Here is an 18242-nt window from a genome sequence, read left to right as displayed (position 1 = left end):
TAAATATAATTCCTTGCTGTGCTGTTGCTTTTGGGACATGGAGGACTTTTGCTTTTTTGTGATATCTCTTGGCATCTTAATATTCCTGTAGGCTTGGGAATCCTGCTTTTGTCCATTTTCCTCCTTTGCCTTGTGCAGCAAAGCTGTTTGTACTGATTTTTATTTCAATATTGGTGTACTAACTACCTCACAGTGTTAATCTCATTCTGCCATTTGATGTTGAAAATGGCTCATGGTGATACAGGTGAAACTGATAATTCAGAGGTGGTATTTTAGGGTGTCCCTGTAGAGAGAGCTTGGGTGTAGGAATCAGGAGACATGGGTTCTAATCCCAACTCTGCCACTTCCTTGACGTGTGACTTTAGGCAAGTCCTTTTCCTTTACCTTCTTTGTCTCATTTTCCTTATCTGTAAAATGGTGATGAAATATTCATTCACTCATTCAATTGGATTTATTGAGCACTTACTGTGTGCAGAGCACTGTACTAAGCGCTTGGGAAGTACAAGTCGGCAACATATAGAGACGGTCCCTACCCACCTGTTCTCCCTCCCTTTTAAACTGATCCCCAAGTGGAACTATGTCTGACCTGATTATTTTGCATCTATCTCAGTGCTTAGTAAAGTGCTGGCACATATGAAGTGCTTATCAAATACCACAATTATTATTATTGTTAGACGTTTCAACATTCTAGTTGCTTTTAAAGCTACAGTTGTATCTAAATCTTGACTCTATGTAAATGCTACACTTTCTACAATACATCAGTTTCCCAAAGGCCATGCTGGCTTACTTGATTTGGGTTTCTAAAATTTTGGGTTTGATTTGGGACACTAAAAATATTCAGAATTGTTTTAAGAAGTCATATTCATGGATATTCCTGGCCTGTTTGTAGCTCTGGAATTTCTAGTAAAAAGGGAAACAAATGTACAAATCACAGTAGCTAGCCCTCTTTTTTTTCTGATCTCAATCCCCTTTGGATCAAGCACTCCAGGGGATTCCCATTATGGATGCCCAACACTATTCCTACTTGAAATTGCTACACATGTTGCCATGGATGGAAAAGCAAACTCCAAATTGATGTTTGTCAATTCAGCCAGGCTCACAAAAGGTTTACTCCACTCTACAATATATTTGTTGTCAGAAGTGTTTATTGGTTAACTCAGCTTCGTGATCAAACCCTGACCATGAGCAGGCTAACTCATTCTCACTGTAAATTGTGCTCCTGACCATGGCTCAGGTTGAGATTTCTTTTCCCTGCTAAAAAAACAGGCCTATGGTAAAGGCAAAATTCTGCTGAAATGAATCTGACTAAAGATAAGTTAGGTAATTGTTCTATAGGTACTAAAGGACCTGGTCCATTTTACTATTAATTTTAACTAGTTGAAAGAGACTTCTCCACTGAGATTTTACCTAAAGCTTTCAAATTAACTGGATTTGGAACAAAAAGTTGTGAATTGTTGGGGGGAAAAGGATTTCACAGGAAGGCACTTTTTATCTGATTCTGGATGTCTTTGAACAATTTCCTCTATTATAATGGTGCTCCTCAATATCTTCCCCAAAATGAATGATCAGCTGGATAAAACTCTGTACATAAAGAACATAAGGGGAAATTTGGATTTTTTTTTTTTGTGGTATAATTCACAGATCTGATTTTCTGAGTTTTATAATTACAGATTTATTTCAAAGATAAATAGTCAAGTAGCCTCTTTGTTCATATGCACAAATGATTTTTAATTAATTTTTATTTTGGATTCAAAACAAAAATAGTTTCTTAAATATACAATGACTTTACCTTGAAAAAATCCACCAAAAGCAATTGAATAATGAAGTTTCCACAATAAATACTTTGCCTCTTTAAAATGTACAAAATCCTGCCAGAAAACCCAAAACTTCTCAGTTTAACCATGATAATGATATTTACTTTTATAACTATAATAACTTATGAAATAATATACAATTTGGATAACAAAACTCCCTTTGTTTAATCATATTGAATTTATCACTCCTTGAGTAGGCCAGTATAAGCTCAATTTCAGTTGTATTTATTCAGAAGGAGGCAGGTAGTTATTTTTGGGGGGGTCTCAATGACAAAATATGTTCTATTGCATAATTTATACTTTAAAATACTCACAGTGAAAGAATCCTGCATGAAGATCTCAGCGGAAATAGATTTGTTAATTCTATGATTTACAATCCTTATTTTTTAATTAAATAAATTTACATCATATACAAAGTGGGTTTTTTTGGCTTATTTGATAGTTTCTCTCAAAAGATCCATGTTTATGCATGAAATCAAGATTTCAACCACATCCTTAGGTCAATATGCTTCTCACAGCCGGTTTCTTAAGAACATCAGTGCTATGTATTCTGTGTAATCTTCCAATGGAAAAGCTTATTATTTATAAAGTAGAGTATTTCTTTTAACCTCCAAAATAATCAATTTCTTCCTTAAATACATTCTTTCTGTGGAAAACCAATAGCATAATCCTAGTTTTCTTCTACTGTGAATTTCTAAATTGCAACTTTTCAGGCAGATAAACAGATAGCTAAATTGGGCAAATTATTGAATTGTTCAGTCAGTATACTGTTAGCTCACTACATTTTAAGATACAAATATCAGCCATATATTTTCTGCACAGATACTTGACATTTATTACAATAAATGGATATTTGTTTACATTTACAAATAATCAGTTGGCTAGCTATTGATTCCCAATGTGAATTCATGTACAATTCAAATTGTTTTCTTAGCTTTCACACTTCTTCCAGCACAACTTCTTCTGTGAAACCACAGCTGAGGTTGTTATATCCTGGAAAGTACATCTGGCTATAGTTTACCAATTTGAAGACTACTGGTGTTTGAATTTACTTTTCTCTGGATTTTGATGTATTAGCTAGACAATGAAATTTTGGCAGGCTTTCTGGTTGAAGCATATGCCTCTTCTTAGGATCAGATATTGTCCAAATGGTCAGAGCAGTTGGTGATTAGGAACTGCTGATTCTTCACACCACTTCCCAAATCCTCCAGGTGTCATGAATGGAAGCAAAACATAAATGCCAATGAGTAATCCATGGACAGACTGCTCTAAACATTCTACATATCTCTTATGGAATATATAGTCTAGTTTCCATTGTCTTGACTTCAGTAAATAAACCTTGAAGAAACAAGAGACAAAAGAATAATAATTTTAAAATGAGTTTTAAACAATGTGAATTGTTTATTTTCCTCTGAACTTTTTTCTTCCATTCTCCAAATTCGGGAGGAAATGTAGTATGTCAGGAATATTACAGTCAAGCAGACATTTTAAACATTTTGCAATTCTGTTCTTCAGCTGTTTGATTCTGATTTTTGCGCATCCAAAGTTAGATCTTGCTGTCTATCTCCAGCTACTCAGGGTTGAGCCTCTTTGATTCTTGGAGAGGTGGCAGTTTCCGAAGTGTCGAGGGTTTTAATATTGTAAATACCTCCCTTGATGGTGTGTGGGGAAACTGTCAGAACTAGACACAATTAATGTGCTTACCATGGGCAAAGCACTCTACTAAATGCTTGAGAGAGTACAACAGAATAAGTAGACATGATCCCTGCCTCAAATAATTCTCTGAAATGCTACAAGAAATAAACCCTTGAAGTACTAAATTTGAAAGGAGACAGAAATCTGGGAAGGCTTTCTCCAAAGGAGGAGTATTCACCCATTGTTTTATTTCACCCACTTAGTTCTGCTGATTCACTGATTCTTTCTACCTTGTCATAGGGCACTCATGACTTTCAGAAATATATTTCTTAATTGTCTTGATTATCTGACACATCTTCCTGATTTTTCCATTTCATGGACCATATATGCTTTTTTCCCCAGGAAGGAATGAGTATAGGTTTGGGCATGTTAGAAAAAAAAACAAAGCATAAACTTCTATAAGTAGGACAACTCCTTCACTCTCCATAGTCCCCTTTCTTCTTTCCTCCCCCTCAAATCCTTCCCTTAAACATATAAAGTAAGAAACCTGGTACTAGAAACCATAAGCCAGTAAATTCAGTTATTCACTGGTTTATCTAAGGCTCCAGGTGCAACTGTTGTAAGACTAGCCAAGCTTCTACTGAGGGTTCCTTAACTTAAGAAATCCATCAGTTATTTCTAGGAACTACCTAATGAATTAAAAATGAAAAAAATGATTGAAAGATAAAGTTAGGGCCATCTCACCAATTAAGCTGTTAGAACTACTGCAACAGTGTCTGTTGGCTTTTCATGTCTTGATGTTCCTCTCCCATCCTTGTATTTCTGTAAAGAGAGGATTGGTTTAATTAAAAACCTGTGTTTCAGTATGACATTTTTCTCTTGTGGCCAAGGATCAATTGTGGTGAATTTTAGGTATCTAAATGGATACTTTCTTCCTTTCTGATAAATTGATTAGGTGAACTCCAAAAGGAAATTATCTAGTTTTCCATTTCTACTATTTGAACAAATAGGATAAGATTTTTGAGTCAAAACTGTACCTCTATCTTTGTGTCTTGATGGAGTGAATAGACAGTTATATTCAGAAAAGGGCACCCATTCAGCATATTGAACCCAACAATGATGGCTACGGTATTTATTTAGCTTTTATTGTGCTAACTGCTGGGTTATGTAGGAGATTGTCAAATTGGACATAGACTCTGCCCTACTCAGGGCTCACCGTCTATTTTATCCCCACTTTACAGATGAGGAAATTGATGCCTAGAGAGATTGTGACTGGCCCAAGATCTCATAGCAAAGCCAGTGTCATAGTTGGGACTAGAATATGAATCTCCTCGCTCCCAGTCCTGTGCTCTTTTGACTATACCAAATTTGATTAAATATGAAAAAGATGAAGTGGAAAAGTAGAAAAAGGAAAAAGGGAACAGAAGATTTTGTCAAAAGGATGAGGAGGACCAGAAACAGAAGGGAGAATGGGGGGGAGAAGGAGGAGTAGGAGGAAGAAGGAGAAGGAAGAGGAAAAAGGTAGTTACAAAGTGGGTGATAATCAAACACAGAAGAGGAGCCAGAAGTGGGCTACAGCTTCAATCTTCCATAAGCTTCATCCCTTGTCTGGAAATCCCACTGATCTAGCTGTGATGAGGGCAGGGACCGCTCGGAGGAAGCATGAAGCATAAAAGGCATGCGTGAGGGACAAAAAGCAACATTCCCCCGTTCCTCTTCACTGGACCCTCTATAGTATCTGAGGCATAGCAGGAAATCAGTGTTGCCGAGAATTAAGCTCCATCTCCCTCTGAATTATCTGTTAGCGAATTCTGCCAACCTCTAGATCACCCTTGCCTGTTCAATAAACAGATATGGTGCAGTAGTACCAACTCTGTTGTATTGTACTCTCCCAAGCACTTAGTACAGTGCTCTGACATAGTAGGTGCTCAATAAATACCACTGAGGAGGAGGAGTAGAACCCAAGAACCATGCCTATTGTGGGTTTCCTCATTTCATCCTAAAATGAGGCCAGGAAAGATGATCTCCAATGTCTCCAAGAGAGAAGATGGGGCCACAGACAGGATGTGGAGTTCATGCCCTGGGCTGATGACTTCTCAAATGCCTGGAACAAAGGAAGCCATCATTTGCCCACCACCTGGGTCATGGTAAAGTGGCAGCACTGTAATAATCTAAATCTTTTTCCACCCTTCCCTCCTCCCACTCAAGGACAGGGTATGTAGATATAGATACCAGCACATATGAGGAACCCATGACAGTCTTGGAAATAGACCCTGCCTATGATCTGGCAGATCACAAAGTAGGTGGCTAAAAGTGGCTACAGTTGGGTACATTACCTGGTGCCCACTACTGTGGAATATCTCACTTAACTAGAAAACATCACATAACAGAGATGCTGGCAGGCCCATTTAGTAGAAGATGAAGGCAAGTCTCCAGTTAGCCAGGGGTGCTGTGTGGCTTTGCCATGCCTCAATAGTCTGGGGTCCAGCTACTCCACCATGAATTTGAGTGCTGATGCCAGGGCCAAGAATCAAACTTTTGAGTTCACAGTGCTTAGGAGTGGGTAATACTTTAGAATAATGATTTCTAAGGCAAGCATCATCCTCCTACATCTGATCCAGAATTCCAAAGGAAGGCCATTCTGGCAGTTTTCTAGTCACCTGAACCAGGATTTGTAACCACAGGATTTCATCCACCCTCCACTCCCAACTGCCTCAAGTTGACAACTGTGGCCATTCAGGACTGCCTGTTGCCAGGTCCAGGTTCATGGGTTCCATGTTCCATGGCCAACAGGGGGATTTCTGGGTCTAGACCACTTCTACCTTATAATAAGAATGACAATAATAATAATAATAGCATTTGCTATGTATTTATGATAAATACTGCTGGGAGAGATGCAAATTAATCAAGTCAGACTTCGACCCTGACCCTCCCAGATGGGGTTTACAGTCTAAATTGGAGGGCAAACAGTATTTAATCCCCATTTTACATGTGAAGAAACTGGGGCACAGAGAAGCTAAGTGACTAATCCAAGGTCACACAGCAGTCACGTGGCAGAACCAAAATTAGAACCCAGGTCCTCTCACTCACAGACCTGTGCTCTTTCCAATAAGACGTGCTGTTAAGACCCTAAAACAGTAAATTCATAATCCAAGCACCTGATAATTTAGAAATGAATATAACTTGGAGAAAATCTTACCCTCTGATGTCCTGGATTCTCGTGCAAAAATGCATGCAGGGTTCATCATTTTTCTCCTCACAAGCACACCGAAACAATGGCCCTTCATAAGTCTGTGAACTGTGAAGCTGGCCCGTAGATCTTTTGCCTCTGAAATCTCCCCTGAAGTTGGAGAGCCCATATGGTACAGTCCGTCTGTAAATCATTAAAACAAAGATAACAATGTGTGTATAGATACAGCTGTGGGTGTGTAGACACAAATATAGCCATCAAGCAAAAAGCAGAAAATATTGCCAGCCCTAAGACAAGGTGGGTGGGGCAGAACCAAAGGGAAGTGAATATTAGAATCACTGAATTGCTCAGTAACTCGGTAGGTACTAAATGGCAACCAAATGGCATGGAATGAAAACACTGTGGGGGAAGATGGATGGATGGATTTTTGGAAGATGGAGAGGGTTAAATGGGTGTATGTATGAATGCTTGTGTATGTGTACACACACAGAGTTTCATAAACTGAGAGGACATGGCAAATGGTGTCATTTTCCTGCGCCTTATATCAGAAAGTGGTATGTACTTCAACATGTAGAAAAAGACTGTCAGGGTGTGAATGCAGATTGCATCGAGGCCTTTTTTACAAATATCTTTTCGACAGAAGTAGAAGTATCCCACCCCCTCCAAAAAAAAAGATGTATTATTTCCCCCCTCCGCTCCCCACCCCCTTTACTCTTCTTCTTCACAACTTGCTATAGATTCTTCTCTTCCTCCTTTCTTTCTAAAACCTCTGCCTGGGGCTTTCACCTATTCTCCCTATGGAACTAGTGAAAAGTAATTAAGAGTAACTGGATAGGGCTGTTTTGCAGTTAGGGACACAAAAGAGGAGTTGAAGCAAAAAGCACCTTAAAAACAAATTGCAGTTGACAAGTCCACTGAACCCAGATGTGTTCTTTGCCCTTGAAGATCTGTGTAAGGGCAGATTCATACAGGTAAAATTCCTTCAAAATCTGAGACCTATAAGGCATTCTGATATTTGCTTTTTCGCTTTATGTTTTGGTTTTTTATATGGAAATGTGTTCTGTTTTCTTGCTGTTAGTTGCAGTTTGTGTTAATTAGGGATGAAACGTGCAATTATAGTAGATAAATATGTATATTTACCTCAAGGTCAACTATACTCACAGAGTAACAAATTATATAATCTTTGCTCCAAATTGCTCAGCTAATAGGTGTCATGGATTTAGTAGAGGCTGGGGAATGGATTAGAGAGTTCGAAGAAATCTAGGTAACCTCCTCCCATATCACTTTACCCATTCCTTTTGTAGTATGTGTTGTGGGGAAGGGGTGGCAGAGAAGAAAGAGAATGTGTATAATTCAGAGAAACAATATAGTAATTTATTTAGCATTTATGTGCCAAGTGTGCTGAATAGAATAATCAGATCCGCCACAGGTCCTGCCCCTCGAGGCTGACTATTTTTGAGGTAGGGTGAGGAGGTGTTTTATTCCCACATTCAACAGTTGGTGAAACTGAGACCCATAGAAGTCAAATAACTTGCCCTTAGTCACACTCCAGGTCAGTAGCAGAGCTAGGAATAGAAGCCATCAATCCTGATTCCCAATTCAATGCTCTTTCTACTAGGTCATGCTGCCTACTGGAAATGAAGTGGACAAACTTGAAAGTTATTAATGCTTCAGCCACAGACTTTCAAGCATAAGGAAAAAGAACCATCCCAAACTTTCCAGTCAGAAAACTTTAGAACCACTTGGCTAATGGAAGCTGTACTGTTACAACCTAAATTTGTAATAGATTAATAATAAATTCAAGATATCTGAACAGCTAAAAGCCATTCTCCAGAAAAATTTTGTATTCTCTTGCCCTAGACCTAAACTTTAATTACCTGTTGAGCAATTCTATAAACCAAGACCTTTTTATCTGTCCCCTAGATACGCATCCCAAAATTTTATCATACTGAGGCACAGGGAAGGGGACACTGTTCACCTATCTTTGGCCGTAAAAAGAAGGTAGATAGCAAACCTGTCTGTCCTTCTAGTGCAGATCCATTACTGAAGCTATACTTTATAAAGACAAACAAAACAAGGATTTTAAAAATGAAGGCATTGTGATGGGGTAAGATCTCGCTAAAGTTGTATTTTTTCCATAATGAACTCACATTAAATCTCTACATTTTGACATTGAAACTAAGCTGGTTTTCTATATTCAGATCACCTAACGGAAGCAGTATTCTATCAGCAACAGTGCAGATAAGTTTTGAATGTTTGGTATAGTTTAAAGGGAGAAGAGAGTAGCAATGTAAAGAGAGAACTGGTGGAAACCCTTGAAGCCAATAAAACAAAAAAACTGCACAGCTTTGGAACATACAGTTTCTACCAGCCATCTGATATCCTCCTACATAAAGTGACACAAAGTACTTAGGCTGGTCATAGTGACCAATTGGTGGAAACAGGACTTTGGACTCAAGACTTTTCTTTCTAATGCAGTTCCAAATTCAGTTCCAAGTTCAGGGGAAGCAGCATGGCCTAGTAGATAACGCATGGACATGGGAATCAGAAGGACTTGGGTTTTAATCCTGGCTCTGCCACTTGTCTGTTGTGTGACCTTGGGCAAGTCACTTCACTTCTCTAGGCCTCAATTCCCTCATCTGTAAAATGGGGATTGAGACTGTGAGCCCGATGGTGGGACATGGGTGACGTCCAACCTGATTAGTATGTATCTACCCTGGCGCTTAGTACAGACATATTGTAAGTGCTTAACAAATATGACAAAAATAAACAAGCAAACAAAAAAACCTTAAAACTCTTGCCAAGGAAATTTCCTACCAGAACTACTGCTATAAAGAACTACGTATCCCCTATGAGAAATTGCCTGGTAATAGCTTTAAATTTGCATTAGATGACATGTAAATGGTGAGAGTTGGATAGGAAGGAAAGCAGTATCAATGACATGTTTAAATGACAATGAGTAGAATGGTGAGAAATCTAAGTGTCAATCCACCCAGGGTTTCTGAGCAATATTATTATCATTATTATTATACTATTATTATTACAATCATATTTGTTCATCAGTTATTTTGTGTCAAACACTGTTCTAAGCACTGGGGTAGATGCAAGTTAATGAAGTTGGTGTCCCTTTAGGGGCTCACAGTCTAAGTAGTATGAGAACAGGTACTGAACTCTCATTTTACAGATGAGGAAACTGAGGCTCATAAAGTTGAAATGACTGGCCTAAGGTCAAACAGCAGGCAAGTGGCAGGGCTGGGATTAGAACCCATGTCCTCTAACTCCCATATCCTTGCTCTTTCCATTAGGTCACACTGCTCCTCTAAACCTGGATTGTGACTCAGAATTCCATGAGAGGAATAAATGGGGAAAAAACAGTAGGCCTGAATATTATAAGGCAAAATATATAAGCCTATAATTATTAATTACCTTTTCAGTGTACAGTTAACATCTGTATATTGCCTGTCCAATCAATCAGTGGTATTCAAGTGCTTACTATGTACAGAACACTGTACTAAGTGCTTGAAAGACTACAGTACAACAGAGTTGGTAGGCACATTCCTTGCCCACAGTGAGCTCTGCCCAGACTGGCACAAATTCAATTTGATGTTGGTGATAATGGTGTCAGATCTTAGCTATTGAAAATTTTAATGACTCATGATTTTCTTTACCCAGAGATCTCTTCAGTGTATTTTAAATTTGCAAAATCATGTGATGAAGCCTTTTCTAACCATTCAAGGAGGCTTATTTTGGGAGGTCAATTCTGAAGCTAAGAAAGCTACACCCCTCAACCCCCCTGCCCCTGGTCCCAACTGTGAAATTGGGTAGCAATCCCAGAATTTTACCAAAAAATGTAGATAGTTCCTCCAAAAGCAAGACTGAAAGATAGTATGCTGGCTGATTACCAGCACTCCAGGATATGTCAGGTGCCCCTTTGCCCCACTGCCACTCCCTAAAATCAAGGTTTTCATTTTCTTTCTCCCAGATACCAAATCCAGGCTAGTCATGTTGTATAATAATTAAACACGAGCCTGCTATTGCCTTCTTTCTTTCCAGATGCAAATGCAGGAAAAGCCCAAGAGCTAGATGGATGGCAGCCAAAACAAATATGTGTGTTTTTTTCAATCAGGACTTATGCCAGTCTAACCAACATTAGAGGCCAATCTTCAGGGTTGAAATTTGGAAACTTGGCATAAAAGGGAGTAAGCCTCAACTCTCTTCAAGAGCTAATAACATGGATAGAAGGAAGCCTTATCCAGATTCTCCACTGGTAGAACATAAGAATTGGAGAGGAGCTGACAGATAATGGCTGATCTGCGAAAGTCATGCTTGATGTCTGTCCTTTTCAGCCTTCTAAAAATTCCCACTAACACCCAATTTTTGTAATTAATTAGATAAGCATCAGTTTGCCCCAAATGATTCACTGGTAACTGTCAGAGATAGAGTAAATCGAAAGAAATGCCTTGCTCTGATGAATACATTAGTATTTATCTATTTTTTTAGAACTGAGATTTTCTAGGACATTAGATTCCCCCAGTTTTTTGTCTCTTGGAAGTTATGTATGGAGTCAAGAAGTTATATGGACTGAATTCTGAAGAGGTTCAGGAAGGTGGTGTTGAAAACATAGTCAAGAGGTCTATGACAGGTTCCTAGAGGGGATATTGAGGAAGAAGTTAGGACTGTCATATAGTACATCCATACCCATTAGGATGGATATCATGTTCAATAATCATACTGCTCCTTCAAGCATTCTGTTGCCCTTCTCCAAGACAGAGTACTGTATCTATGGACCACTGGTCTGATCCATAATAACACTGTTTAGAATTTTATGGTCTTGGGTATTTATTATGATCCCCCTCGATTCATGTGGCACTTTAGAAGACTAAAGACCCCTCATAGAACAAATATCACTGGGTCTCCTGTCCATGAAGAAACCACAGTTTTGAAGCCTTGGTCAGGAAAGCTAACTAAACTGGACAGGCATCAAGAGGCACATGCAGAGCATGGGCTTTACATCGGCCATAATTTCTAAGAGTAACCTAAACTGGCTCAATAATAGCCAAGTCTTAATGGTATTTGTTAAGCTCTTACTATGTGCCAGGCACTGTACTAAATGCTTGGGGGAATACAAAGCAAATCTGGCTGGACACAGTCCCTGTCCAACATTGGGCTCACAGTGACAATCCCCATTTTATAGATGAAGTAACTGAAGCACAGAGAAGTAACGCAAGTTGCCCAAGGTCACACAGCAGACAAGTGGTAGAACTGGGATTAGAACCTATTACTTTCTGACTCCCAGGCCTGTGGTTTATCCACTAGGCCATGCTGCTTCTCTAGAACTTGGGAACTTGGGTATTGGAGGGGGAAAAAGAATAAAGTCTCCACCATTAGGAGCCACAATATTATGTGTTTAGTTTTTAAAGTGTACAGGAGACTTCACCTTATCACAGGTTTTAAAATGACTTTTATGCTTTTGAAGACCTAACCTTTTTTTTAAAAAAAATGAAATAGCTCACATGGAGCTCACCTGGCCTGGGTCTTTTTGGGTCACGGTAGCACAATGCTAGAACTGGAAGGGCCTTTAAGTAAATATTAGGTCTACCCTCCTCTACCTCCTAGTTAGGTGAAAGACTGAAACCTCCATGCAGCTTTTTCTCTTCTAAGGGTTCTTAGAGATAGAAATTCCACAACTTCCATAAGAAGCTCCTCACCATTGGTTTTAAGGCACTCAATCACCTTGCCCACTCCTCTCTCACCTTGCTACTCTCATGGCTCAGTGGAAAGAGCCTGGGCTTTGGAGTCAGAGTTCATGGGTTTGAATCCCGGCTCTACCAATTGTCAGCTGTGTGACTTTGGGCAAGTCACTTCACTTCTCTGTGCCTCAGTTCCCTCATCTGTAAAATGGGGAATAGGATTGTGAGCGCCCCGTGGGACAAGCTGATCATCTTGTAACCTCCCCAGTGCTTAGAACAGTGCTCTGCACATAGTAAGCACTTAATAAATGCCATTATTATTATTATTATTATTACTACAACCCAGCCCGCACACTTCATTCCTGTAATACTAACCTTCTCACTGTACCTCGAGCTTGTCTATCTTGCCACCGACCTCTCACCCACATCCTACCTATGGCCTGGAATGCTCTCCCTCCTCATACCAGACAGATAATTGCTCTCCCCCACTTCAAAACCTTATTGAAGGCACATCTCCTCCAATTCCCTGACTAAGCCCTTCTCTCCTCTTCTCCCATCCCTTCTGCACCGCTCTTACTTGCTCCTTCATTCATCTTCTCTCCCATCCCCACACCACTGTGTGTGTGTGTGTGTGTGTGTGTGTATACATACAGTGTGTGTGTGTGTGTGTATATATATATACACACAGTATATATCTGTAATTATTTATTTATTTATCTAGTTATATTAAGGTCTCTCTCTAGACTGTGAGCTCATTGTGGGCAGGAATGTGTCTGTTCCTATATTGTACTCTCCCAAGCACTTAGTACAGTGCTTTGAATTGAATGAATTAATGAAAGCTTGTTCCAGTATTTTCTACCTTGACATATTAATATCAACATCAATAGCACCGAGTGCCTACTATGAACACAGCACGTACTTAAACACTTGGAAGAGTTCAAAAGCATTAGAAGACAGCATGATCCCTTCCCTCAAGGAGTGTGACATTCCAAGAAATTCTTCCTTAAGTCTAACCCAAATCTCTTATATTTCAATTTGTCTGTTGGATGGATGTGGAGGCTTAGCTGGTCAGCACATGCCTCACAAAAATCCTTCATATCCTTGAAGGCAGTAACTCAAGCACACTGCAAACTTTTCTTCTCCAGTTCTTTCAGTTCTTCCTCACAGGATCTGTTTTCCATCATTCTGATTATTTTTGTCCCTCTCTTTAACTCACCTCCTATTTTCCCACATTATTCTTAAAAGACAGTGACGACCATGCTATAATGCATAGCAGAATACTTCAAGAATACACACTGATCCTGGACAGCAGACTATCATAGTACTCCACCAGCTCCTATACTTATGCAATAACCATTATAACAATATCTAGAGATGTTTTGACAAATGCCCATGCCAGCACAATGCAATATAGTGGTAGAAAACGAATATTTTCCTTTAGCTTTACCTCTAGACTACCCTGGTAGAACACAACTGTGCAAAACAGCATGGCCTAGTGGAAAAAGCACGGGCTTTGGAGTCAGAGGATCAAGATTCTATTCCCAGTTCTGCCAATTGCTCTGCCAATTTCTTGCTGTGACCTTGGGCAAGTCACTTAACTTCTCTGTGCCTCAGTTTCCTCAACTGTAAAATAAGAATTCAGTGCCTGTTCTCTCTCCTACCTAAGACTGTGAGCCCCCATGAGAGACATGGACTTTGCCCACCCTAATTAACTTGTACCAATCCTAGCACTTAAAACAATGTTTGACACATAGTAAGTGCTTAACAAGTACCAAACAACAAACAACTGCTATTTTCTTGAGTTTTTAGATAAAGTGAACTAGATGATACTCCAAAATGTACCACTGTCATCTCAAAGAAAAAAAGATTTGAGCTTATTGGATGCTGAAGAAGAGTTTGAAATCCCAAGAACACATAAGTTCCTTGAGGTTGGGTATTTAGTCTACCAACTCTATTGTACTGTACTGTCCCAAGTGCTTAGCATAATGCTCTAAACACAGTAAGCACTCAATAAATGCCATTCATTGATTGATTGATAAGTATTTCCATAACATTAGCAATGGTGTTAAATCAAAAGTGCAAAAAAAAAAACCTAAAGAGAAATATTTTACAAGTTCATTGCTGCAAAAAAACACCAAAATTTTAGGCCAAAACTGTCTCATAATCAATCTTTTATGGAAATCCTCCACCTGGCCCCAGTGGTTTTTATTTCTGAAGAATAATAAAATAGGGTTAAGGAGGGAAGTCCCACTTCTCCCAGACTCTTGCTAATTTTCATTCAAAGCATAAGCTTTTAAAGAATAAGATTTAATGAATCTTTAACTTTCCATTTACCTGTTGCCCTAAGGTTTCTATGAAAAGAGATTGGTTTCAGCTTTATTTTTTATGGATGAAATATGCAATCCCCTTTCTATAGATTTCCCTATTCTTACTGGCAGTCTGAGCTGCAAGATTGAGTGGCTTAGTCAGGTAAGATGGTCTTTTGTGACAGTGAATCTAGTTTATGAGAAGAGCCTGAATTAGAGGGCACCAGGCTCAGATATTGCTAACATCTTTCACCATCACAAAATTCACTGAAGAAAACAACTTCAAACTTGACCTTTTTCACCAATCTATAATGTCAATCAAGCCACAGTTGCCCTTAAAGGCAATAAAGTCTATACTGAATATCCCCCAGATAGCCAAATTATTTTGCTAGGAACTATTCCTATCAATAATATATGTCTAAATATTTTATACCTTTAATCTAGGTACCTCCCAGGATACTTGACTAACAAATTTCCTAAAACACTATTTAATCTTATTATATATTGTTGGAAAATACATAAAACACATGCACACTGGGTGGCAAAATTTGGGCAACATGACATGGATTATCAATGACATACGAGTACTCCTAAAAATGCTTCTATCTTGATAAATTTTTTAACATTCTGTAGTTATCTTGAAAATAAATTTAAAACTGCCTGAAATATTTAAGTTCCTAGGAGAATGAATTAAAAAGTCTATTTTCCCTCCATCTGCTACAACTCAAACGCAGTCAAATACGTTAAGCTAATCTCACCCGAACCCCCAGTAACCTTTAAGAATTCCAGGTTGAAATCTAAGCATGAGAAGTTCACTATCTCTGGTATAACCTCATTATAACTTCATGTAGAGCTGTAGACAGATGTAGCTCAAAATAGTTTCCAGCACCAGGAACAGAAAACTAAAAAAAAAAAACCAACAATGTATATGGAATGGTACATCTTACTGTACAGAAAAAACACACATCTCTGTGGCATTGTTCAGGACTAAAAGGCAGTGGAATTCCTTACTGAAAAAAAATAATAAAAATCTTTCATCCATCAAGATTGGTGAAAAGTGCTTCCTATTCTGCTAATGTAAACATATCAATGATAATAAAGTCACATTCTTTATCCCATTTTAATACAAAATTCTTATTTTTCTCTCATCTCTTTGGATATGAATCCTCAGGCACATACTTGGTAAATTGACTAAACAAATGTTATAACTATTCATATTTAAGGAGCAATGTTTTCCCACTATTCCCAGAAAGTAAAACAAAACAAAAAAACCCAAACAATGAATTAAAGAGGAAAACTTCTCTCTTACTTTCTTCTTTGTAGAAATATAAGATTCCAGCTTCACTTTATTATTCTAGACCCAAATCTGACAGCATTCTAGCCATCAGCTCCAGAACAAAGGGAGTCAAATGACCTGGTTTTGAATCCCTGTTCTTCCTCTTGTCTGCTGTGTGACTGAGCAAATCACTTAACTTCTCTGTGGCTCATCTGTAAAACTGGGATTTAATTTAGGATTCTCCATCCTACTTAGGAATGACTGTGTCCAACCTGCTTATCTTGTATCTACCCCAGCACTTGATAAAGGGCTTGGCACCTAGCAAGCTGTTAACAAATAGTAATAGTAGCAGCATTACATCATTCTTCACTGAACAGTTAAGAAAAAAGTAGGCAAGGAATTGAGGACTGAGGACAGCCTCAGTGACTTAGTCTCTTTCTGTCCCCAGCTTTCTGGCAGGCTCTAGACATCAATCTGTTTCTGACTCAATAATTAATGGTCTTGGGGGAAAGGGGATGGGGAGGAAGACAGTTCTCATCTCTGTTTCCTTCCATAGTTGTTATTTATTGAACATCAACCCCCGACTCTATCCCATGCAAGACATAAAAAAGTAATGATCCCTGCCTCAAGGCTTAGGAGTCATAAAGAGCCCTAAAACTCTTTGGATAATATCAAAAAACACTCACCTAAGGACATAAGATTTATGATGTGCAAAACCACGGCAGAGACAAAATAAAATAAAGTTTTTAATGCCTGCTATGCTGGCTCATTCTTGCCATGTGAGTTTTTCTGCACTATACTTTGATTTTGGGTTGGGCGTGTATGCTAGTTCTACTGAAACAACATGGGAGTTTTCTGCTCTTACAGAAATACTGAAGTACATTCAAAATGTCTCAAGAATCTCTGAGCAGAATTACTTCCCATAATTATTTCAACTCATTTATTTAGTTTAAGATCAACTTACCTAGCACGTGGGTGAATGTGAGGCTGTGAACATCATCTGATTCAATCAGAGTTGAATTTGGTTCCCCTGGGAGAGAGGATGTATTGCTCTTACTTGTCTGGCATTTTGTGATAGTGTGTATCAGCCGCATGAGAGGAAAAGAAAACTGCCTGTTGCAGTTAAGAACAATGGATCAAGTGAGCTGGAAGTGTTGTTTGTTTTCCAGTTGCTTTGTTTTAAAATTTCTATGAAACAGTCTGAACAAGGAGGCTTGTTCCAATCCTCCATTTGATCCCAGAATTAAGGCAAAGTTTTTAGAGGCAACTTTCTTTCATGTAGTAGCAATCCAAATTCCCTTTTCAGGATCACAGTTAACTCTCTACAACACAAGTTCTAAATAGAAATACGGCACTGAGCCAATATGATCTTCCTAGGCAGTCACACTGGGTGGCAATTCCTAGTAAATTGGAATGATGAGTCAATCATGATTTTTATTAAGTGCTTACTGTGTGCAGGGAATTGTACCATGCCATTGGGAGAGTATGATAAAGTAGACCTCTAAACTGTAACTTCCTTGTGGGCAGAGAATGTATCTACCAACTCTGTTGTATTTTAATTTAACAAGTGCTTAGTACAGTGATCTGCACACAACAAGTGCTCAGTAAATACCATGATGGATAAACTGGATCCCTGCTGTTAAGCAGCTTACATCTAGCCGATCGTTTGGTGTATTCATTTCGTGCAAAAATACTAATGATCAATCTCCCTTTCGCTTTAGACTGTGAGCTCATTATGGGCAGGAAATGTGTCTGCTAATGAAGCACCATGGCATAGTGGATAGAGCACGGGCCTTGGAGTCAGAAGGTCTTGGGTTCTAATCCAGGCTCTTCCACTGTCTGCTGTGTGAGTTTGGGTAAGTCAGTTCACTTCTCTGTAAACTGTGCCTCAGTTACCTCATCTGTAAAATGGGGATCGAGACTGTGAGCCCCACGTGGGACAGGGACTGCGTCCAACCCAATTTGCTTGTATCCACTCCAGTGCTTAGCCTGACATATAGTAAGTGCTTAAATACCATAATAATAATCATTATTATTCATCATTAATTCTGTTGTACTCTCCCACGTGCTTAGAACAGTGCTGTGCACACAGTGTCAATAAATACCATTGATTGATTGATTTCACTGCGGGAGGGGAAATAAACCTGCGGTAGCAATAGTCAATAAATAGCAAAGGGATTTTTATCATATTTTCTTCCTTTTTTACAAGCTGCTATGTAGTTCACCTGTTGTAGTACCCACCAAAGCAATCTGGCTTCTCCATATCCCCTTCCTTCCCCTCCACCCCAAGCACATCTTTGTGTTACTGCCACAGGGAACCATTCAAACCAC

At 38.9% G+C, this 18242-nt stretch overlaps 1 protein-coding gene across 2 annotated transcripts in view; it reads right to left on the bottom strand.

Moving 5' to 3' along the window:
* Positions 1–1709: 1709 nt before the first annotated feature.
* Positions 1710–18242, bottom strand: part of EDN3 (endothelin 3) — a 31240-nt gene continuing 14707 nt past the window's right edge. The window contains exons 3-5 of one of the 2 annotated variants that reach the window (XM_038750429.1): positions 6649–6822; positions 4194–4271; positions 1710–3152 (exon numbers count right to left, since the gene is read on the bottom strand). In XM_038750429.1, coding sequence (XP_038606357.1) covers positions 4211–4271; positions 6649–6822 — 235 coding nt within the window. In that variant the 3' untranslated portion in view covers positions 1710–3152; positions 4194–4210. The remainder of the gene's footprint in view (positions 3153–4193; positions 4272–6648; positions 6823–18242) is intronic. The other variant, XM_038750430.1, reaches the window with a different exon arrangement.

This window comes from Tachyglossus aculeatus, chromosome 8 (assembly GCF_015852505.1).
Source record: "Tachyglossus aculeatus isolate mTacAcu1 chromosome 8, mTacAcu1.pri, whole genome shotgun sequence".
NCBI lineage: Eukaryota > Metazoa > Chordata > Mammalia > Monotremata > Tachyglossidae > Tachyglossus > Tachyglossus aculeatus.
Note: the sequence above shows the minus strand (reverse complement) of the source record. Positions and strands in the feature narration are given on the sequence as shown.